Source organism: Indicator indicator, unplaced genomic scaffold (assembly GCF_027791375.1).
Source record: "Indicator indicator isolate 239-I01 unplaced genomic scaffold, UM_Iind_1.1 iindUn_scaffold_162, whole genome shotgun sequence".
NCBI lineage: Eukaryota > Metazoa > Chordata > Aves > Piciformes > Indicatoridae > Indicator > Indicator indicator.
The window spans coordinates 1,931-24,815 of NW_026539254.1; the positions used below are offsets into that span (position 1 = coordinate 1,931).

The window sequence follows — 22,885 nt, forward strand, 5'->3', positions numbered from 1 at the left end:
AAGCTGCACTCCATCCACGTACTCCCCAACACTGGGGTGCAGGTCAAAGGTCTGCCCATGGTGCTCCCCAGAGCCCGGGGGCGCAGGGCTGAGACTCCCCCTAGCTCCTTCCATTTTGGGGGTGCAGGGCTGGTTGTCCGTCGCCTGAGGTGACCCTCCCACACTGCGGGTGCCGGCCTAAACACTAACAGCCCTCCCCAGCTCCCTCCATTTTGGGGGGTTCCGGGACTGGATGGTCCCCCTCCGAGGTGCCCCCAAAGCCATGAGCGCAGGGCTGGGGCGCTCCAGCTACCCCCGTTTCGGGGGTACGGGGCTGGGTTCCCTCCCCCGCCGAGGTGCGCCCAAAGCCATGAGCGGGGGGCTGGGGCCCTCCAGCTACCCCCGTTTTGGGGGTGCGGAGCTGGGTTCCCTCCCCCACGAGGTGCTCCACAAGCACGCGCCTGCCACGTGACAGCCCCGTGCCCCCCCATCCCCGGGGTTAAGGATTCCCCCGCCCCCTCGGAATGTTTACATCAACCCGCCAATCAGCGGCTCTGTAGCAGCATTGGCGGGCTGCTCGTGACGCCTCTTTCCATTCGGTGCTGCGCCTGCCAATCAAGAGCTCGTGTGGTGGGGCGGGGTGCTGTGGTTTGTTTACATTGCGGTCGGCCCCGCCCGCCCTCCAAGGCCCCGCCTCCTGACTGGTTCCCACGTGGGGGACGCACGCGGTTTTGGAGGTTAACCAATCCGAAGGCGAGGAGGCGGATTGGCACATACAATCAGATCGCGGCATCGTGGGCGGGACTCTAAGCCGGAGTGACAGCGGGCTGGTGCAATAGGCATATGCGCTCCCCCCCTTTCCACTCAACCAGGGACAGAGCTCAGAGCGAGGGGGCGGAGCTGCTTGGAGGAGCTGACCAATGGGTTGACAGGTTCGGGTAGGGCGGGACGAGTGGGCGTGTCCCCACCGCGGCGGGGTCTGGAGGTGGCGGCGGAGGCAGCGGAGGGCACCGGCCCGGCCCGGCCCGGCCTGCAGGTACGGGGAGGGGACTCCGGGGTGCAGGTCCCGGCCGGGCCCCGCAGCCCACAGGCCTCTCGGGGCGAGCACTGGTGGGGAGGGGGCTGGTGGGACCTCCGATGGCGCAGACTGGGCAGGCCCCGGCCCGGATGGAGTTAAAGCACCGTTGGCAGACGCTTGTACATCTCGACCCGGTCGTGGTGCTGGCCACGCTCGTAGGTGCCGATCCGAGAGACGCCCATAGGTTCCGACCCGGTGCCGATCTGGACGACACTCATAGGTGCCGACCTGAAGCCGATCTGGGTGACACTCGTAGGTCCCGACTCAGTGCCGATCTGGGCGATGCTCCCATTCACCTGATCCTGGTGTCCTGATCCCGGCCAGGACGACACTCATAGGTCCCAGTCCCGGTCCCAGCCCGGTCGACAGGGTCTTGACCCTGTCCCTGCCGGCCCCACCTGCACCTCACACCTCTGCTAGCAGAACCCTGAAGATCCGGCAGGCCTCGTGTGGGTTCCCCGGTGGAGGAAAACCCGAAGGCTCCTGAAACAGCCCCTAGACTTTCAACCCCACCCCCGAAGCAGCCACCGGGCTCCTGAAACAGCCCTCGGTCTCTCAAAACAGGTCCTCTGTGTGTGGGTAAGGCGAGGGGTGTATGTCCCCAGTCCCACTGACCCATCCTGTGGGAAGCAGACATATCCCAGCAGAACCAGAGGGCTGGGGCTCCAACCCTTCTGCCATGGTATGATCCCACACTGCCATGGCTCCAGAGGGACCCCCAGCTCAGAGGCAGGCAGCACGACGAGTCCTCTTTGCCAACTGCAGCAACTGGAAGCTGGCTTCTCAAATTTACTCCCCGTGGAGATGGGGCACATGGGTGGGTTTGGGCTGGGAGGAGGTCACCCTCCCCAGTCTGGACCAGCCAGCCCACACCAGCCATGTTTACAGGGTACAAGGGTATGACACTGGCAAGGCTCAGGGTGGCATAGCCAGCTCCTGGCGTGTGCCCTTCAGGTATTTTGTTACGTGCTGGCTCGTCAGGTTTCAGCCTGGCATGCAGCAACAAGTTAGATATTGCTCCAGGAGCATCGCAGCCGGGTAGGGAAAGTTCTGTCCGCGTCTGACGCGCTGACGGATTGATGGGATCCACATCGGGATCTGATCCAGAGCCTTGGCCATAAAGCCTGTGGAAAAGGCTGCCTGAAGCCTTCAGTTGTGTGTGTTTGGTTCCTAAAAGCTCAGGACAAAAATGTGTGTTAGAATGTTGCATTGAAAAGGTTCAGTTTTCCTTCCTGTGCAAAGAACTCTGTGACTTTCTCTTCTGAAGAGCTCCTGGGTGGTAGGTGGAGAGGGCAGTCCTCTTCCAGGCTGAGAGAGTTGGGGTTGTTCAGCCTGGAGAAGAGGAGGCTCCAGAGAGACCTTCTTGCGGCCTCTCAGTACTTAAAGGGGACAAACAGAAAGCTGGGGACAGACTTTTGTTGTGACGGGAGAAGGGGTGATGGTCTGAAACTAAAAGACAGGAGAGAGGGAAGAAATTTTTGCTTTGAAGGTGGTGAGATGCTCGCCAAGGTTGCTCCGATTGGTGATGGATGCCCCATCCCTGGAAAGATTCCAGGTCAGGTTGTTTGGAGCTCTGAGCAACCTGCTCTAGTTGCAGATGTCCCTGCTGACTGCAGGGGGGGGTGAACCAGATGTCCTTTAAAGGTCCCTTCTCACCCAAACCATTCCATGACTCCAAAAGAAGAAGCAAGCAGCGTGTGCCGTGGATGAGGTGAACACGTGTCCTCCCAGGATTCCCTACTTGGGCTGGGCAGCAGCCACCAGCCCTGTGCAGGCAGATGTTGTCTCCGAGCTCACCCTTAGCTGGGCTTCCATGCAGACTTCCAAGCGTTTGTTCTGCAGGTGAAGGGCCGAGGAGAGAAGCAGGCTTGTTCCCCTCCCCTGAAGCTCCAGGTTGGGTCCCCCTCACAGCTGGCTGTGGGATGGTGAACTGAGCCCCTTGACTGTTCACCTCTGGCTCATCCATCACCCACCGTGCCCTGGGGACAGCAAACAGCACGGGGTCAGCACCCATCCCAGAGCTGTCATCGCAGCAGCCCTTACGCCAGTGTTGATGTGACCCTGTGCTGATGTTGTCAGCAGCTGAAATCCAGGCTGCTGAAAGGCAGCCAGCCCAGTGCCTGCTCCCCTTTGGTGTTGACAGGGCACCTTGTGTCAGGCTTTGGTGGGCTGCAGAATGGTGCTGAGCCCTGGTAGCTGTGACCCTGCTCCTGCAAGTGCTGTATGGCTGAGGGACGGAGCAGGAAGAGCCAAGGTGAGCTCCCAAAACGTGAGTTGAATCTGTCCCAGCCTTCTCAGCCTCACTTTTTGTCCTTATCCCCATTCAGAGTGACAGTGATGGCTCGGGGGGCAAGCATGCAGCAGCAGATCAGGCCAAGCCCAAGCTGTGAGTGCAAGGCACACACACTGAGGTGCTTGGAACAGGACAGGCCTCCTGTGCAAACAGAGCTCAAGCTGCTTCTGCAGACCCAGACAGCCCTGCCAAAGCATTCTGTCTGCTGCCCTAATCTCGTTTCCCACTGCTGCAGAAATTGCTCCACTGGGTTTTTCTTCTCTTGGTTGCTCGTGGAGCTTCCCTGCCTTGCCCCATAGATATCCCAGAATGGGAAGCATCTCCCAGCTCCCATCAGGTTTCTCCTACTGGAGCAGAAATGGCCACCACTGCCTGGGCAGCTGAAAGGTGCTGCTTGATGGATGAATGCTCTCTGTTCAGAACCTTTCTGTTCTCAGTTCTCTCAAAGAAATGACATTCTCCTGCTGGTCATGGTGCTGGTTGGTCATCTTGCTGGGGTGGAGAATCCCAGCCTTAATCTGGGTGAGCAGCAGGGCTTGTTTGTCAGCTGCTGATTGTGTCCTCTTGGAGATTAAAAGTAGCTCAAGGCAGAGCCAGCTTTAGGAGGAATTCGAAATCAGCGTTTCTTGGGCTCAGCTCAAGAGGGTGTTCGATGTCTCTGGTGCTTTCAAAATGATCAGGGGGGATCTGGTGATGCTTGGTTTGTGTCTGAGCAAACTGGGGGCTTGTGGATGCAGCCTAAAATAGTGCAGGCTGAGATTATCCCCCGGATGGGAGATGGAAATAGGATGCGGTTCCTCGGCAACTGAGAGAGCTGAAAAGGGAAAAGCTCCATATCTGCTGCAGGCTGCAAGCAGGGACTGCTCCCCCCACCCCCAGCAGCCACAAGCCAGAGGAAGGAGCACCAGGAGGCCAGCCAGACATTAGAATTCCAGACTAACCTTGGAGACTTAAAGTCCTCTAATTACAGAGGACTGAGGAGCAGTGGGTGACTCCTCCAGGCCTGCAGCAGCATTGGTGGCAGGGAATCCCAGAATCCCAGCATGCTGCAGGTTGGAAAGGACCTCTGGGGATCATCCAGTCCAACCCCCTGCTAAAGCAGAGCACCCACAGCAGCTTGCCCAGCATCACAATATCCAGGTGGGTTTGGAATCTCTCCACAGAAGGAGACTCCACAACCTCTCTGGGCAGCCTGCTCCAAGGCTCCAGCACCTTCACAGCAAATAACTTTCTCCTCCTGTTCAGATAGAACCTCCTGGGTGCCAGTTTGTGCCCATTGCCCCTTGGCCTATCCCTGGGCACCACTGAGAAGAGTCTGGCCTCATCCTCTTGCCCCCTGCCCTTTATCTCTTGCTGAGCATTGCTCAGATCCCCTCTGGGGCTGCTCTCCTCCATGCTCAACACCCCCAGGGCTCTCAGCCTTTGCTCCTCACAGAGCTGCTCCAGGCCCCTCAGCATCTTTGTAACCTGTGCTGGACTCTCTCCAGTAGTTCCCTGTCTCTCTTGAACTGGGGAGCCCAGCATAAAACCTGTAGCACCAGTATGATGGCAAGGAGAAGCCTGAGGGGGGGGAAAAATAGACTTGAAAGACACCAGGTTGGTGATGGAGCGTGGGCTGGGCTGGAGCTGGATTGCAGCCTGGCAGAAAAAGCCAGACTCTGGGTTCCCTGGTGAGACCCAGCTGGAAGCAGAGGCAGGGAGGACATCACAAGTGACGTGGGGGCAGCTGGCAATGCTCAGGGCTACTGGAAAAATCCACAGGGCTACTGGAAAAATTCAATCTACAGTGCTACTGGAAAAATCGACAGGGCTGGGAGATAAAAAAAGTGCTGGGAGATAAAAAAGGGTGGCTTGGGCCTCCAGAGTGCAGAGGCCTTATCTGCAAGTGGAGATTAGAGGAAGGTAATGGCTGTGTTTAGTGTGTGAGGCAGGAGCAGAAGGTGGTGGAAGGAGTGAGGGCGTTGGAACCAGACCGACCTGTGGGAGCTGAAAGGAGAGAAGCAAAGATCCCTTGGGAAATGAGGCTGAGGAGCTGCCCTGTGCTAATTGCTGCTTTCACAGGGGTTGAGAAGTGGCCTGCAAAAACATCCAGCCCTCTCCTGCCCTCCTTGTCCCAGCGTAGATCCCTCCTAGGCTGCTGGGCAGGGCTGGGGTGAGGGATTCAAAGCAGTTTGCTCTGTGGGTGAAGGGTAGGGGAGGTCTCCTAATGAGGGTTGGGATCTGAGCTTTGTTGAAGGCAAAGGGAGCTCCGCAGGGCATCGCTTTTTATGAAGGTTCTACAGGTTGAAGGTGGGGTGGTGGTGTTGCACCAGTACAGGTGAGGGGCTGACCTGCTGGAAAGCAGCTCCATGGAGAAGCACCTGAGAGTGCTGGTGAACGAATTCACCATCAGCCAGCAGTGTGCCCTCGTGGTCTCCTGGGGTGCATTGGGAGTGTGAGCAGCAGGCTGAGGGAGGTTCTGACCCCAGCTCTGCTCTACCCTAGGAAGGACACATCTGGAGTACTGAGTCCAGATCTGGGCTTCCCAGTTCAAGGGAGACAGGAAACTACTGGAGAGAGTCCAGTGGAGGCTACAAAGATGCTGAGGGGCCTGGAGCAGCTCTGTGAGGAGCAAAGGCTGAGAGCCCTGGGGGTGCTGAGCCTGGAGAGGAGCAGCCCCAGAGGGGATCTGAGCAATGCTCAGCAAGAGCTGAAGGGCTGGGGGCAGACTCTTGTCAGTGGTGCCCAGGGACAGGACAAGGGGCAATGAGCACAAACTGGAACCCAGGAGGTTCCATGAGGAAAAACTTTGTTGTGAGGGTGCTGGAGCCCTGTCTCAGGCTGCCCAGAGAGGTTGTGGAGTCTCCTTCTGTGGAGTAATTCCAAACCCACCTGGGCATTGTGATGCTGGGCAAGCTGCTGTGGGTGCCCTGCTTTAGCTGGGGTTGGACTGGATGATCCCCAGAGATCCCTTCCAACCCCACCTTGCTGGGATTCTGTGTGGTTCTGTTACACCCAACGTGCAGCTGGGATTAAGAATGCTGGGACCAGGCAGAGGGCTGAGGAAGCAGCACCAACCTCTCTCTGTCTCCCATCCATGCAGTTAAGCACTCACAGGGCAGGCAGAGGGAGGAGAAGCTGTGGAAGCACACAGAGAAGGGCTGAGGGCTTTTCTCTGAAGCCTGGCTGGGTTTCCTGCAGCCTCTCTGCACGCAGGATGATTCCCAAAGCTATTTTTGGAGCAGGAGCCCTGGCCGGCCAGCCTCCTGCAGCACCCAACCCGCCGCAGCAGCCTCCGCTGAGGTTTTGGCTCTGGCCCTGTGCCTGGGAGGGTGAGGAGGGACCACATGTCCCTCTCCTTGAGCCAAGCAAGCAGCTGTGCTCTGTCGTTCCTGTCTGGTGCTGACTTGTTAACCCTTTGGAGATGAGGAGGAGGAAGGTGGCTCCTGCCATGCGTGGTGTGAGGCAGGGACGCTCCCGGGGAGCAGCCAGGAGTGGGGCACTTGGGAAGGGTTTTGCCTTCCAGGAGCTCCTCAGGCTTGCTGCAGCTGACTCCAGGGTGTTCTGCTGTGAGTTATCCTCCTGGGTTAGGTAAGGAAATGATTTACTGGCCTGCCTGGGGAGAGCAGAGGCCCACATGTGTCCTGCTGGGGTGTCCAAGTGTGTTATCCAGATTATTAATGACTGCCTGTGCCTTCTGCTGCTCCATCGCAGGAGCCCAGAGCATTCCTGCCTGGACTCTCTCCTGCCTGTGGAGCCTCTTGTCCCAGGACAGCCCATTCCAACCACACTGTGACCTCGTTGTCTGCCACCTCTTGTGCCATGGAGGTTCTGCCCTTCTTAACGTCAGCAAGTGTGGCCAGCAGGACCAGGGCAGGGGTTGTCCCCCTGTACTTGGCACTGGGGAGGTCACACCTTGAGTTTTGAGGAGTGGGAGGCTCTTTCTTCTCCCTTGTAGCTTTGAAGGGCAGGTGAGCTCTGTGCCCAGCCTCAAGCCTGGCCCATGGTGCCAGCTCTGCACAGCAGCACAGGGGTTGAGGGCCACATCCACACAGAAACATGGACAGGAGCAGTCTGTCCTCTTTAGGTGTCCTCAGGGTCGGGATGCTGAGGTTGTGTTGGCGTCTGCCTGTGTGAGCCATGCTGATTAGTTTGCCCTCCTAAATCACTTCTGCTAATTAATTACAGTGGTGATTATTTGCAGCTCAGCAGAGCCAGGACCACCTGGCAGCCCCAGCTGGGGCTGGGTCCTGTGGCCTTGAAGCATTATGCTTCTGTGCTTGGGCTCAATGATCTTCAAGATCTTTTCCAACCTAAATGATTCCATCATTCTGTCCCTTGAAGCATCACCCAAACACCAAACTGGGGCCCAATTTCCATTCCCCACCTCATGTTTTCCCACACCTTTGCCATGCCTGCCTGCTCTTCCAGCCCCAGGTGAGTGTGGGAGCACTGAGGATGATGAAGGTGGCTTGTAAGGACTAGTGGAGACCTCCCAGGTCGCCTCCCTGCTGTAGCTCTTCAGGATTCAGGCTCTGGCTCTGGATGTGCAGCTCTCAGGAGGTGGTTTGTGTTCTCTGGATGCCTTTTCTGAGCTCTCAGTCTCCAGGTTGAAGATTTTTTTTTTCATCATCTACATAATTTTCCAAGGGAAAAGAGGAACAAATCCAAGAAGCTTTCAGTGTGAAAAAAAATAAAAATCAACCCAGATTTTGTGTTTGTTTTAGTTTTGCTGGTGAGCCCTAAGCTCTCTGCGGCGTCTCTGGCTCCCTGTCTGCTTGGTGGAGCATCAACAGGCTGATGGTGACAGGGCTGCTCTGGTGACTCACAGAAATAACATGCAGAGCAAAGCACACATGGAGCCTGGCTCAGCCAGGATGGAAAATGTGCTCTGCCAGGGTGGTTTTCCAGGCAGGAATGGCCCTGCATAGCCAGGGCTGCTGCGAGGGGCTGCTGACATGCTCTGAGCATTGACGCAGGGGGCAAACCATGCCCTGGGTCCTTCAGATGCAGCTGATGTGGGGAACCACAGTCTTGGGTCCTTTAGATGCAGCTGATGTGGGGAACCACAGTCTTGGGTCCTTTAGATGCAGCTGTTGGGGGAGAACCACATCTTGGGTCCTTCAGACCCAGCTGATGTGGGGAACCACAGTCTTGGGTCCTTTAGGTGCAGCTGATGGGGGAGAACCACAGTCTTGGGTCCTTCAGATGCAGCTGTTGGGGGAGAACCACAGTCTTGGGTCCTTCAGATGCAGCTGATGTGGGGAACCACAGTCTTGGGTCCTTCAGACCCAGCTGATGGGGGAGAACCACAGTCTTGGGTCCTTCATATGCAGCTGATGGGGGAGAACCACAGTCTTGGGTCCTTCAGATGCAGCTGATGGGGGAGAACCACAGTCTTGGGTCCTTCAGATGCAGCTGATGGGGGAGAACCAGAGTCTTGGGTCCTTCAGATGCAGCTGATGTGGGGAACCACAATCTTGGGTTCTTTAGATGCAGCTGATGGGGGAGAACCACAGTCTTAGGTCCTTCAGATGCAGCTGATGGGGGAGAACCACAACTTTGGATCCTTCAGACCCAGCTGATGTGGGGCAAATCATGACCTTGGGTCCTTCAGACTCAGCTAGATTAAAAACAAAGTCACTCTGATTGTTTTTTTTCCCTCCCCTTTTGTGTTTTGGCTACCAAAGCAGTACCTCAGATAGGTCACTCTTGTGCTGTCAACATCTGTGCATCTCTGCCTGCCTGGGCCCTGGGCAACCTGATCTGGTTGAGGATGTCCCAGCTGACGGCAGAGGGGCTTGGCCTGCATGGCCTTGGGAGGTCCCTTCCAGCCCAGCCCATTCTGTGATTCTGTGCAGTGATGGATGGATGGTCAGGGTGTTTTGTGTGCTTGGATGGAGTTTGGGGTGTCCACCACCTCTCCAGCAGGTCAGCCCTTGCTTAAGGCCCCACCAGGTGCCTTCAGACTATCCTTGATGGGTCAAAACCTTCAAAAATTACTGCCAGGGAGGTGCTGTGCTGCTTCCAGCAAGGAGGAGTTGGGAACAGCACCATGCCAGGCCTGGAAGCAGCAGGTTCTTGTGTTGGAAGCCTGAGCTGTCACCTATCCAGCTGGGAGCATGGTTTGAGAATCCCAGGGCTCCCCAGCAGCTCCCTCAGCTCCTTGTTTCTCTCTTCCCAGAGTCAGGAATAATGAATGGCTCCGAGCTCGCCAGCACGACAGCCTCCAGTCCCAAATCCAAAGAGGACCAAGTGGTGAACGGCCACGATGAGAAGGAGAACAACCCCTTTGCTGAGTACATGTGGATGGAGAATGAAGAAGACTTCAACAGACAGGTAAGGCCAGGGGGGTGGCTGCCAGCTCCACGTTTCTGTGCCTAAACCCAAGGCCAGGGAAGGGTTTCCTTTGGTGGGTCTCATGCGTGAGTCACAGCACAGAGCTGGTGGCTCAAGGGAAGAGTCTTCCTGTTTATGTTGGATCTGCAAGGGCATGGGGTGGATGAAGTTGGAAAAAACCCTAAACCCTCATGACTCCTCTCACCCTCTCAGATGATAGAATCATGGAATGGTTTGGGTTGGAAGAGACCTTTAAAGATCATCCTTCCCGCAGTGAGCAAATAAATCAGCTTGCTCAGAGCCTCGTCCAACCTGACCTAGAAGGTTTCCAAGGATGAGACATCTGCCAGCTCTCTGGGCAACCTGGGCCAGTGTCTCACCACTCTCAGTGTAAAACATTTCTCCCTTCTCTCCAGTCTGAATCTTGCTTTTAGTTTCAAACCATCCCCCCTCGTCCTGTCAGACCAGATCCTCTCACACCTTTCTCAAAGCAGTGCTGACAGCACCATCATCTCCTGTGCTTTGCTGTGATCACCAAGACCTTGGCTTTCCATAACCTCAGCTGGAGGGAGGGGACCATCATCAAAATCAGTGCTTGGAAGTGGAGAGCACTGGGAGCTGGGCTGTCCCAGCCAGGAGAACCTGCAGTTGGGACCTCTCATTCCAGGCAGGAGCCTCCACTTCAGGATGTTGGACTAGATGATCTCCAGAGCTCCCTTCTAACCCCTCCCACTCTGTGAAACAGTCCCAAACACTCTTGGAGCAGCCAGACCACTTGGGAGGAGCCTTGGCCTCCTGGATGCTGTGTCCCTAATGGCCAGCTAAGTTCTCAAGACCTTCTGGTGAGACTTGAGAAGCTCTTCCTTGTGGGCTAACGACGTGACCCCGCAAGCTGGAGCCAAGGGAGCCGCAGCCCTGGTCACCAGGGGAGGATTTCATCATCTTCAGTGGTGTTCTCAGCAGCAGATCTCCACATGGGAATGCTGGAGTCTTCTTCCCACAGGAGGGGACTGCAGGCAGTAAGAGCCAGTGAGGGAGCAGCAGCTGCCCGCTGCCACCCTGTGTCACACTGGCACTGGGGCTGTGACTCAAGGCTGTGTTGTGGTGACTGCTGCCAGCCGGCCCCCAGCAGCAGCTGGGCTGCTGGAAGGGGGTGAGATTAATTAGTTAATGAGTGCAAAGCCCAGGCTTGATTAAAAGCCTGAGGAAGGCAAAGCACAAAGTGAACCAAACTGTGGCTCCCTGCCAGAGGGAAGGTCCCTGGGGTGGAGGAAGGTGGAGGAGGGAGGAGAACGAAGCCAAGGCCTGAGGGCTTCGCTGCACTGGGCTCTGTGTTGCCAAGATCCTCACCCAGGCTTCCCTGGTCTGCCAGCCCTCACTTCTCCACTCCAACCCCATAGCAATGTCCTGGGAGCTCAGCCCTTTGTCCTCCTCCAGGTGAAGCTCTGTGCTTGGTTTGTGGTTGGAAAATGGTTTGTGCAAAAGCTGGAGTCACTCTTCAAAGGCCTTGAAGTCCAGGTGTCTGCTGGGGTAGGGAGAGCTGTTCTGCAGCAGAACCTTTGTCTGTCAGAAGGCAGCACTCCCACAAGAAGCTGTCCTGGAGATCATGGGGCTAGACTTGGCATGCTTCACCTCATGCTTCTCATCCAGCTCCATTCTGCTCCCTGGTCCTGAGTACCCCCAGGAGAAGAGGAGATGCTGGTGATGAGGGCACAAAGAGGATAGCAGTGTCTCTTCTGGTGGTGATGGTGGATTCTGCTTTTGGGTCCCCTACTGCAAGAAGGACATTGAGGTGCTGGAGTGGGTCCAGAGAAGGGCAATGAAGCTGGGGAAGGGTCTAGAGTACAAATCTTGTGAGGAGCAGCTGAGGGAGCTGGGGTTGTTCAGCCTGGTTTCAAAACTCTGTAGATGTGGTGCTGAGGGATATGGTTTAGGGGGGACCTGGCAGTGCAGGGCTAATGGTTTGGCTTGATGATCTTAAAGGTCTTTCCCAACCAAAACCCTTCTGTGATTCTGTCACCTTCATATCTGCCCCAGGAGAATTGAGGCTGCTGGTAGATTTGGGGCTGAACCTCCCTCCAGACCCACTTGCTCTTCTTCAGCTTTCTGAGACCACTCTGCTGCCCTGCCTCCTCCACAGAGGTTTTCTGCCCTCCAGGCCCTGTGCAAGGAGCACAGGAGGGTGTTCTCAGGAAGCCACCAGCTTCTTGGCACCCTCCTCTCCTATTTATCCCAGCCATGATCCTTTTCCCATGGAGCCAGCACACCCCCGAGGGCAAAAAGGGAGGGGTGGGCCCTTGTGCTGAGAAGAAAGTGTGCTGGCAGCAGGTGAGGCTGGTGCAGAGGGACCTGGGGCAGATGACAGAGCTGCAGTGAATACCAGGAGAAGACAAAGAGCAGCCCTGAGCAAATACTAAACCCTTTCTCTCCTGGTTTAGGTGGTCATGAGTCGATGGGGCTTAGCTAGAGAGGTAGCAGGTAGGGACCTCAGGGGCTGCAGAATGGGGCATGGTGAATTCCAGAGCTCCATTTGCCATAGAATCAGGAAATCATTTTGCTTGGCAAAGACCTTTAGGATCAGAGAGTGCAACCCTTAACCCAGCACTGCCAGGTCACCACCAAACCATGGCCCTCAGCACCACATCTCCATGGCTCTGAAACCCCTCCAGGGATGGGGACTCCACCACTGCCCTGGGAGCCTGGGCCAGGCCTTGACAACCCTCAAGGGGAAGAAATTGTTCCTCATGTCCAACCTAAACTTTCTTTGGAACAACTTGAGGCCATTTCCTCTTGTCCTATCACTTGTTTCTTGGGAGAAGGGACTAACCCCACCTGGCTGCAGCCTCCTTTCAGGGAGTTGGAGAGAGCCAGAGGTCTCCCCACAGCCTCCTTTTCTCCAGGCTGAACACTCCCTGTTCCCTCAGCTGCTCCTCACAAGTCTTGTGCTCTTCTTCCCTGCCCTTGTAGCCAGCTTTGGTCACAGTCTCTGCTTTCTGGTAAAAATCTGGAAAGGGTTTAAGCTTTTTGGAGCATTTTGTGGTTCGTGGACTCACTCGCTGGATTCTTTCCACTCTTGGACTTGAAGCAGCTGCTCGAATTCCTGCTGTTTTCTGGCTCTCACCCCATCTGCTCATTTGCCTCTTCAGCTGGAGGCCAACTTTGCTCCAGTCAGCACCCAGAGAAAACCAGCCTGGGAGATGGGAGCAGCTGGTCAGTGCAGTGCACGGATGGGCTGGGGAAAGGAGCCTCAGCCCCCACTGCTGCCCATCCCTCCTGCCTGCCTTTGCCCACACCCCCTGCCTGAGCAGCTTTCTGCTCTGGGAACCCGAGCCAGGCCTTGCTTGGCCAGGGGAGGAGCTCTCCTGCAGCAGGGATGGCGTCAGGCAGGGTGCACTCCACGGGACCTGACTGCCACCCTGTGTCGGTGCTGGCACAGCTGCTGTGAGAGGAGAGGAAGCAGAACAGGCTGGCAGAGCCCTGGCACCGCTGTGCAGCAGAGATCTGCATGGCACCAAGCACTGCTGCCCAGCTGTGGGTTCTGAGAGCCATCCTCTGCCTTTGGCAGCCACTTCTGCTGGAGCTGGGCAGCCTGTAGTCTGGGAGCTGATGGAGCATGATGTCCCCTAAATCCTCTCCCATTCCCTTCTGGATTCTGGGGAGACCTTCCTGTGGCCTTTCAGTTCTTAAGGCTGGGGGCAGACATTTTAGCAGGGCCTGTTGTGACTGGACAAGGGGTGATGGTTTGAAACCAGAAGAGGGAGATTCAGACTGGATTTACACTCAGAATGGTGAGACCCTGGTCCAGGTTGCCCAGAGAGGTGGTAGATGCCTCATCCCTGAAAACATCCCAGGTGAGGTTGTGTGGGGCTCTGAGCAACCTGCTCCAGTTGTAGATGGCCCTGCTGACTGCAGGACTGGATGAGCTTTAAAGGTCCCTCCCTGCCCAAACCAATCTGGGATTCTGTGACTGTATGGATTTGCCTGGTGCTGGGAGCTTGCAGGCTGCCTCTCCCCATCCCAGCAGGCTGCAGTGGACTGAGCACAGGTTTGCTTTGCTCAAAATGTGCAAATGTTGTGCTCTTGCACCTCCTGTGATTGGCTCCAGGTAAGTGGACAAGCTGGGGAAGGGCCTAGAGCAGAAGTCTTGTGATGGAGCAGCTGAGGGACGTGGGAGAAAAGGAGGCTGAGGGGAGACCTTCTGGCTCTCTACAACTCCCTGGAAGGAAGTTGGAGCCAGCTGGGGGTTGGTCTCTTCTCCCAGGAACATGGAATAGGACAAGAGGAAATGGCCTCAAGTTGCACCAGGGGAGGTTTATGTTGGGGGACATGGTTTAGTGGTGAGTGGCAGTGCTGGGTTAATGGCTGGGCTTGATCCTAAAGGCCTTCTCCAACCAAAAGAACTCTGAGTTGATAAAGCCAATCTCAGCCAGGCTGCACACACAGCCCTGGCTGCCCTGTGAGCCTCCTGAGGCACAGACAGGTCCCCAGGTGCAGCAGGCACAGCAGTCAGGATGTCCCATGTGGAGACAGCAGCGGGAAAACACCAAGGCACCTTTTGTGCCTGTGACTAACAGGTCTCTTTGGGCAGGTGGAGGAGGAACTGCAGGAGCAGGAGTTTCTGGACCGCTGCTTCCAGGAGATGCTGGAAGAAGAAGACCAGGACTGGTTCATTCCATCGCGCGACCTGCCCCAGGGCATGGGGCAGCTGCAGCAGCAGCTGAACGGCCTCTCCGTCACTGATGGCCACAGTTCAGAGGACATCCTGGTAAGGACCTCAAGAGAACATGCAGCCAGGTCTGGCAAAGAGCAGAGGACCTCTCCTGGGATTGGGGTTGGATTTTTCTTGGGTGGTTTCTGAGAGGTGACGGTGCAAGAGCTGGTGATGAGGCACTGAAGACAGCACATCTGGGGACTGTCTGCAAGGATGAAACAGGGGAAATGGCCTCAAGTTGTGCCAGGGGAGGTTTAGGTCGGACATGAGGAGTCATTTCTTCCCCAGAAGATTTAGGTTGGAAGGGACCTTAAAGATCATCCAGGTCCAACACCCCTGCAGGGACACCTCTTACTAGCCCAGGTTGCTCAAGGCCTCATCCAGCCTGGCCTTGAACACCTCCAGGGAGGGGGCAGCCACAACCTCCCTGGGCAACCTCTTCCAGTGTCTCACCACCCTCTCTGTAAAGAATTTCTTCTTAATCTCCAGTCTGAATCTGCCCTCCTTAAGCTTCAATCCATTCCCTCTCATCCTGTCTCTACAAGCCCTTGTCCCAGCTTTCTTGTAGGGATTCAGGTACTGGAAGGCTGCTTTAAGGTCTCTCCAGAGCCTTCTTTTCTCCACTCTCTCAGCCTGTCCCCACAGTGGAGCCCTCTGCTCATCTTCATGGCCTCCTCTGGACCCAGCTCCAGGTCCTTCTTACACTGAAGGCACCAGAACTGGAAGCAGTGCTGCAGGTGTGGTCTCACGAGAGCAGAGCAGGGGTGGAGGAGAACCACCTCCCTCATCCTGCTGGTCTACACTTCTGTTGAGGCATCCCAGGACAAGGTCCCTTGCAACCCAATCTGTGAATCCAGAGAACAGGAGGGCCAGGGCAGCCACTTGGCACCTGTGAACATCCATCCTTGGCAGGGTGGAGCCCCTCTGGGGTACAGGTCCCTGGGACGCCACTCGGATCGCCGGTGATCCATCAACCTCTCTCTTCCCTCTTCTCTTCCAGAGCAAAAGCAACTTGAATCCAGATGCCAAGGAGTTTGTGCCCGGCGTCAAGTACTGAAGCCAAGGCTTTGGAAGGACTGTGCCCCTGCTGCAGGGAAGGTGGCAGGGGCCAGGAGAGGAGGGGGCAGCCGCAGCTGGACTCTGTGCCCCTGGGGAGTTGCTGCGACCTGGCGAAGCCTTTGCTCTACGCTTCAAGTACCTTTGGGGATTTTTCCCTTCCTCTTTGGTTTTTCTTTTCTATGTTTTGTTTTGTTTTAATCTCTTCTTTTGTATCATTTAGCACCTTTTTTTCTGGGGGGGTGGCAGGGGTGGCAGGTTTTGCTTTCTAGGACTTGCAGCCCTTAGGTCTGGCCTGCAGTCCAGCACACACACACACCCCCTCCCCTTGCTTCAGAGGCCCATTTGGGTGCGTGCTTCAATGCTGCTAGTGGTGGTGGTGGGGGAAAAAATCCATGTTTCCTTGTTTAAATCCAATTGGTAAGGATCCTGCTGTACCCCTCACTTGCTCCCCTCCCCCAGGCAGCAAAGCAGGGCCAGGAGCTGTGCTTGGCTTTCCCTGTTTCTGTTAAACCAGGTTTCTATTTTTTTTGGCCGAAGGGAAGGTGAAGTGTAACGAGATGGTAAAGCCTGAATTCCTCCAAGCTCCCCAGTAAGTGCTGAACACTAACTCCTGTCCTTCTGAGCTGGTAGCTCAGCGTCCTGCCTGCTTGAATTAGTTGTGGGAGCTCTTAGGGGGAGACCAGACCCATCAGACATCCCCCCCAAGGGAAGGGCTGCTTTGACAAAACATGTCTTCTCCTGAAGGAATTACCCTTCCCCAGCTCTGGAGCTTATCCAGCACTACAGGCTGCTGCTCTGAGTTAGTTCTCATTGACATAAATCCAAGAAAACCTGAATTAAACCCATTTCTCAGGCTTGTGGCAGAGAGGAGAGGTGGGGAGTGGTGTCAAGAAGACTCCCCAGGAGCAGGATCCTCTGTCAGGAGGAGTCTGAGCCCCAGGGAGCACCCACAGAGAAGGTGATGGACAGCATCGTCTTGCTGGTCCCCACCATCCCTTTTGCTGAGGCTCTGTCAGGAGGAGTCTGAGCCCCAGGGAGCAACCCAGAGCAGTGTTTTCCTGCTGGTCCCCACCATCCCCTTTGCTGAGGCTCTAGTGAGCTGTTGATGAGGAGAATCCTTGCCTCTCTTGGGTGAACTTCCCCTTGGGGACCTCTTTCTCCATGGGCAAAAGGTGGCCAGGCTTCAGTTCCCTAAACCAGGGCCCTGGGTGGTTTAAATCTTGTGCCCAATGGGCTGCTTTGAAGAGCAGGAATCAATCCAGGGAAAGCCTCCCGGTGAGGCCCAGCCATTAAAACAGTCCCTGGCACCAGTGATGCAGAGGGCAGCTTTTACTCAGCCGTGTAAATCTCACCTCCACTTCCTTCCAACGTTCCCTTAAACGGAGTGCTTAATGGAGGGGGAGCAGGGGTCCCCTTGGGGCTGGCAGAGATGGAAGCTAATGGCCAGGCCACGGCCCAGGGCTTGCTGCAGCTCCATTAGCTTGGCACCAGGGGGGCTGGGGGCTATGAACACGAAGGAGGAGCAGAGGTTGGAGCTGCTTGAACTCAGCCACTCTCTGTGCCATGCCCTCCCTACCCCCACAACTCTCCTCTCTGCCTGCCGCTCCCAAAACCAGCAGCCAAGCCTGGCACTGCTGCAGCTGGAGTGGAAGGGGCCTGATTGAACCAGGGCCTGTCTGAAATATCACTGCCCAGGGGCAGTTTGGGTTGAATTCTCCTCTTTTCTGGTACAACCCTTCACCTCCCACTGCTGGAGGCTCCCCCTGTGCCCAGGGCTTTGCAGGATATGATCCAGTGCACAGTGCTGGGCAAACACCTTTGGTAGTGGTAGCAGTTTTCCCACCACCTTTCCTCTGGTTTCTATTTGATTTCTTACCCCCAAAAAATCCTCCCTCTCCCCTCCACAATGTGCTGTAAATATCAAACATTATTAAAAATAAACTTTTTTGGGGGAACAGAGCAATGCAGAGGTCTGGCTTGGAGAAGGAGAGAAGTCTCCGTCAAGGTCTTCTCTTAATAGGACAAGAGGAAATGGCCTCAAGTTGCACCAGGGGGGGTTAGGTTGGACATGAGGAACAATTTCTTCACTAGGAAGTTTGTCAAGGGCTGGCCCAGGCTGCCCAGGGCAGTGGTGGAGTCTCCATCCCTGGAGGGGTGTCAAAGCCATGGAGATGGGGTGCTGAGGGCCATGGTTTGGTGGTGACCTGGCAGTGCTGGGTTAAGGGTTGGACTCCATGATCTTAAAGGTCCTTCCCAACCAAAGTGATCCTGTGATTTTTTTTTAAGTCTTGGTGCTAGCAGGCAGAGACCCTGCAGGGGGTGAGCCATGGCCATGCAGTGATGCCAGCAGTGCCATTCAGCACATGGGCATTAGATGGCTCTGCTGGAGCTGCATTTGAGCCCTGCCTGCTTCACTCCAACCAAACTCACAGGCAGCTTTGATGTCCCTGGAGGATTTTTGTCCCTCACCCCTAGGCTGTGATCCCAGCATGGTGAAGGGACCTCTGGAGATCATCCAATGCAACCCCCTGCTGAAGCAGGGTCACCCTGAGCAGGTCGCCCTGGATCACAATGTCCAGGTGGGTTTGGAATCTCTCTGGGAGTCTCCACAAGCTCTCTGGGCAGCCTGCTGCAGGGCTCCAGCACCCTCACACCAAAGTTTTCCCTTATATTCCCCATGGAACCTCCTGGGTTCCAGTTTGTGCCCATTGTCACTTGTCCTGTCACTGGGCACCACTGAAGAGAGCCTGGCCCCAGCCTCTAACCCCCCACCCTTCAGCTATTGATCAGCATTGAAAAGATCTCCTCTCTTCTCCAAGCCCAAAGGCTTCTTCCTTCCTCCTCTACCTCCTCCTCCCCAGCAGCTCCTCCCTCCTGTTCCACTTGGGCCCAGCTGCCCTCCAAGCACCAGCCCCACTCTCTGGGCAGCACCCCGGGGCCACATCCCTGCTGCAGCTCATCCTCCTTGGGCACTGAAACAGGAACCTTCGAGGTCCATTTTGTTTCATTTTCCAGCAGCCCCACCACAGCTCAGAGCCAGTTCCTCTTGCCCTGGCCACCAAGCCACGCTCCTGGCCCCATCAGCACCCCCAGCACTCCCCAGCCCATTTCCCTCGGCGTGGTGCAACCTCTTTATTGCCAAATCACAAACCCCCTTTGTCCCAACTCCGCCTCTGCAGGGAGGGTCCCTCCAGCCCGGGGCGGGGGGGGTCATGGCTCGAAGATGTGGGTGTAGAAGACATCAACGTTGTCAGCATAGTCCAAGGGCAGGGCCTGGCCGATGTTCCTGGCACCCAGCCGTGCCCCCCCCAGCGCTGAGGAGCGTTTCAGCTTCAGGAGGCTGAAGCGGGAGAAGGCCTGGCCGGGGGCGTCGCCCCGCGCCTGCGCCAGCACCCGGATGAACCCTGCCAGGGCACACACGGAGGACTGGCGGCCACAGGGGAGCCACCAGTGAGCCCCACATCCCAGCTGCTAGGAGAGGAGACCCCCCCTGGGACCCACCATCCAGCCTTGAGCTCCTGGGAACCTTGCATCCCAGCGTGCAACCCTCAGACCCCCATCATGGTGTGGGTCCTGAGCATCCCCCAGCCCCACCATCCCAGTGTGGGTCCTGGAGCATCCCCCAGCCCCACCATCCCAGTGTGGGTCCTGGAGCATCCCCCAGCCCCACCATCCCAGTGTGGGTCCTGGAGCATCCCCCAGCCCCACCATCCCAGTGTGGGTCCTGGAGCATCCCCCAGCCCCACCATCCCAGTGTGGATCCTGGAGCATCCCCCAGCCCCACCATCCCAGTGTGGATCCTGGAGCATCCTCCAGCCCCACCATCCCAGTGTGGATCCTGGAGCATCCCCCAGCCCCACCATCCCAGTGTGGATCCTGGAGCATCCCCCAGCCCCACCATCCCAGTGTGGATCCTGGAGCATCCTCCAGCCCCACCATCCCAGTGTGGATCCTGGAGCATCCCCCAGCCCCACCATCCCAGTGTGGATCCTGGAGTATCCCCCAGCCCCACCATCCTGATCATGGGCTGAATCCCAGAGCATTCCCCAGCCCCCCTATCATGGGCTGCAGTCCCAAGTACCCCTCGATGCCCCCAGTCCTGGTGTGGATCTCAGATCATTCCCCCAGTCCCACCATCATGGTGCAGATCCCAGAGCCTCCCTTACTCCAACCATCTTGGTATGGATCCTAGAGCATCCTCCATCCCACCATCATGGTGTGGCTCCTGGAGCATCCCCCAGACACCCCCATCCTGCTGTGCAGCCTGGAGTGGATGCCCAGCAGCCCCCCTGGCTCCACTCACCTGCCTGCATCCTCTCCCAGCTATTCCAGACGGAGCCCACACAGACGATGGGCAGTCCCAGCTCTCCCAGGAACAGGCTCTGGGGGTGGGGGGCAGCAGGTGAGATCAGGCACTGGGACCACCCCCCCCAAATTCCACACCCCTGCTTCCCTGTCCCTGCTGGCTCTCACCGTGTGGATTTTGGGCAGCACAGCCACGACGTGGCGAGCCAGGACCTCCCCAGCCTTGTTGAAGATGTGGCAGCAGAGCGGGTCCCCAGCCTGGGCACCTGGGCATGGGGATGGGGTAGGATGGGGACCTGGGACCCCCCACACCCCTGCCCCCAGCTCCCACAGTCTGGGCTGGGCTGTGTGGGAAGTGGCATGTTTGCCCCCCCAGCCTTCCCACGATAAGGCTGAAGGCTGCCTCGGGCAAAGGGTGTGCCAGGGGCAGAGATCAGATCCAGGCAGGTGTCATGGGGAGGGTGACAGCAAAGGGGTGGGGATGGGCAGCCCAAATCACTGCCCACTGGGCACCCTCCCCAGGAAGGAGCTTCCCTACCCTCAGCCAGTTTCTGGCAGAACCCTGCAAACTTGGACTTCTCGAAGGTGCGGTAGAGATGAGTCAGGAGCCCCATCCTGTCCGAGATCTGCAGTGCCAGCATGGGCAGGGCACACCTCAGCTCTGTGCCATGGCTGCCAGCACAGGGCACCCCCAGCAGCACCTCATGCTCCAGACCGCAGCCACTGGGACCCTCCCATCCTGCTGTGCAAGCCCCAGACCCCTGCACCCTGGGCTGGATCCTGGAGCATCCCCCAGCCCCACCATCCCAGTGTGGATCCTGGAGCATCCCCCAGCCCCACCATCCCAGTGTGGATCCTGGAGCATCCCCCAGCCCCACCATCCCAGTGTGGATCCCAGAGGATCCCCCAGCCCCAGCATCCCGGTGTGGATCCCAGAACCCCCCCAGACCCCAGCACACAGCCCAGCTCCTGCAGGATGCCACAGCAGCACCTGGAAGTAATCGAACATGGCCTGCTTGACGTAGCCAACATCATGGGGTGGCACCTCCAGGTTGTCCATGCAGTCAAAGACCATCTTCACGGCCTGGTGCGCAATCCAGTACGCTGCAGAGGGGGTACAGAGCCGGCTGAGACCCCCCCAGTACCCTTGCCCATGCCCTTGCCCACCCACCACCCTCACCTGAGCCTTCATCCCCCATCATGTGTCCCCAGCCCCCGCAGCCTGTCTCCGACCCGTCAGGGTTGATGAGCTTGCAGTTGGAGCCAGTGCCCGAGATGAGGACGATGCCACCTGTGGGGTCAAAGCCAATGGAGTGGGGGACACTTGGTCACCTCCCCACCCCACCTTCCCACCAGGATGTCCCCCTTCCTGTCCCCTACCATGGTCAGTGGCAGTGGCCATGGCCCCAGCGGTGTCAGTGGTGATGTAGTAGCTCTGGCTGAGGTGGGGGAAGCGTTGGTGGAGCTCCTCGGTCAGCTTGCTGATGGCATCCTTCTGATCACCCCCGCTGAGGGACAGCCCCTGCCCCATGGCGGGGGTCCTCGTCAGCCCCAGGTGGGGCCAGAGCATCCTTAGGGAGGATGCTGATCCTGGGATGGGGGGAGTGAGGCTGGGCCCTTACCAGTGACCGCAGGGGGACATGGGGGTCAGCCCCAGCTTTGCTCTTGGCCTCGCTGACCATCTGCTCGATCCTCTCCAGGCACTTCTCAGAGCCAATCAGCTGAGAGCCAAGGAGGGGACATGCTACAGGACCCCCCAATGACCCCAGGATTCATCCTAGGGAGGTCCCAGGTGCGCACATGCTACAGGACCCCCCAACGACCCCAGGATTCATCCTAGGGAGGTCCCAGGTGGGGACATGCTACAGGACCCCCCAATGACCCCAGGATTCATCCTAGGGAGGTCCCAGGTGGGGACATGCTACAGGACCCCCCAACGACCCCAGGATTCATCCTAGGGAGGTCCCAGGTGGGGACATGCTACAGGACCCCCCAACGACCCCAGGATCCATCCTAGGGAGGTCCCAGGTGGGGACATGCTACAGAACCCCTCAACAACCCCAAGCTCCTGGGGTTGGTCCCATGCAGCCAAAAGTTCTTCGTTGCTGGCCATGTGTGGCTGGCAACACCTCAGCACCATCTCTGGTGGTGCACCATCCTACCCTGGGCACTTGGGGACAAGCAGGGCCAGCCCCCCACCATGCCCTCATGTCCCCCCCGGGGTGGGTAAGGAGCTGTCCCCCAGCTCACCCAGTGGTTTGTGCAGGGCCCCTCCGTCTCAGCCAGGATCCGTCCATCTCCAGCAACCAGCACCACCCTGGAGTGGGTGGCCCCACTGTGGAGAGAGGTGGGGGACACTGCTAGCACCACCCCAGCACCAGTGTGGGAGGGACCCTCACTCAGCACCATCACCTGGCTCTGCACCTCCCCCGAGACCTCCGGCAGCCCCCAGACCAGCCCTTGAAGGTGCTAGGGGGATGTGGGACCAAGGCTTGGGGTCCCTTAGGGGGGAAATAGACTGGATGGGGTTCCCTGGGGGAGACACACCACGACGGGGGGACCCCACCATACACCCCCTAAACCAGCCCTTGGGAGTGGAGGAACCAGGATGGAAGTCCCTGGGAGGGGCACAGCTGGTAGGCTTCCTGGAGGTTTAGTCCCCACCAGGTACCTCCTGCAGCCCCTAGACCAGCCCTTAGGGACGCTGGGGGTTGTTGACCAGGATGGGGGGGTGGGGGTCTTAGGGGTAGGTAGGACCAGAATGAGGGTGCAGGGGCAGAGCGGGGGGGCTGTGCGACCAGGGTTGGTGGCCTTGGGGGACACACACACCAGGATGGGGCTTCCGGGAGGATATGGAACCAGGATGAGGGATCTCGGAGAGGGGAAGGGCGAGAGGGGACACACCAGGTTGAGGGTCTCTGGCAGGGAGTGGCGGGGATGCTGCTGACCCCCATCCTACCGCATTGACCACCGTCCCCATCCCCCTGCTCCCGGGCTGGGGCTGTCCCCGGGCGGGGAGGGGTCCCCGGGGAGCGATCAGGACTCGGGGGAGATGCAGAGCCCCGGGGGAACGCCCCCACCCTCGCCACAGGACCCCCCACGACCCCCCTCACCCCTCCACGCCGCCGAACAGCGACGCCAT

At 57.7% G+C, this 22,885-nt stretch overlaps 2 protein-coding genes across 2 annotated transcripts; one reads left to right on the top strand and one right to left on the bottom strand.

Annotated features, from left to right (window-relative positions):
- The first annotated feature begins 986 nt into the window (after positions 1–986).
- Positions 987–17,383, top strand: PAIP2B (poly(A) binding protein interacting protein 2B). Its single transcript, XM_054398882.1, has 4 exons — positions 987–1,015; positions 9,514–9,668; positions 14,257–14,433; positions 15,380–17,383. Exons 2-4 carry the CDS (start codon positions 9,525–9,527, stop codon positions 15,434–15,436), a joined length of 378 nt encoding a protein of 125 aa, XP_054254857.1. The 5' UTR covers positions 987–1,015; positions 9,514–9,524; the 3' UTR covers positions 15,437–17,383.
- Positions 17,384–18,648: 1,265 nt separating this feature from the next.
- On the bottom strand, positions 18,649–22,885 carry NAGK (N-acetylglucosamine kinase). The gene is made up of 10 exons (XM_054398883.1): positions 22,857–22,885; positions 21,994–22,078; positions 21,366–21,464; positions 21,124–21,265; positions 20,924–21,034; positions 20,735–20,847; positions 20,282–20,369; positions 19,912–20,009; positions 19,742–19,820; positions 18,649–18,842 (listed from the first exon to the last, which is right to left on the bottom strand). The coding sequence occupies exons 1-10, from the start codon at positions 22,883–22,885 to the stop codon at positions 18,649–18,651; spliced, it is 1,038 nt and encodes a 345-aa protein (XP_054254858.1).

Excerpts from the sequence above, each read along its gene's own strand:
- PAIP2B (XM_054398882.1), top strand. The coding sequence starts at position 9,525 with ATGAATGGCTCCGAGCTCGCCAGCACGACAGCCTCCAGTCCCAAATCC. Across the intron at positions 9,669-14,256 it reads AAGAAGACTTCAACAGACAG|GTGGAGGAGGAACTGCAGGA; the intron begins GTAAGGCCAGGG and ends CTCTTTGGGCAG. Across the intron at positions 14,434-15,379 it reads ACAGTTCAGAGGACATCCTG|AGCAAAAGCAACTTGAATCC; the intron begins GTAAGGACCTCA and ends CTTCTCTTCCAG.
- NAGK (XM_054398883.1), bottom strand. The coding sequence starts at position 22,885 with ATGGCGTCGCTGTTCGGCGGCGTGGAGGG. Across the intron at positions 22,079-22,856 it reads CTGTTCGGCGGCGTGGAGGG|TGGGGCCACCCACTCCAGGG; the intron begins GTGAGGGGGGTC and ends CTCTCTCCACAG. Across the intron at positions 20,010-20,281 it reads CTGCCAGAAACTGGCTGAGG|GTGCCCAGGCTGGGGACCCG; the intron begins GTAGGGAAGCTC and ends CCCCATGCCCAG.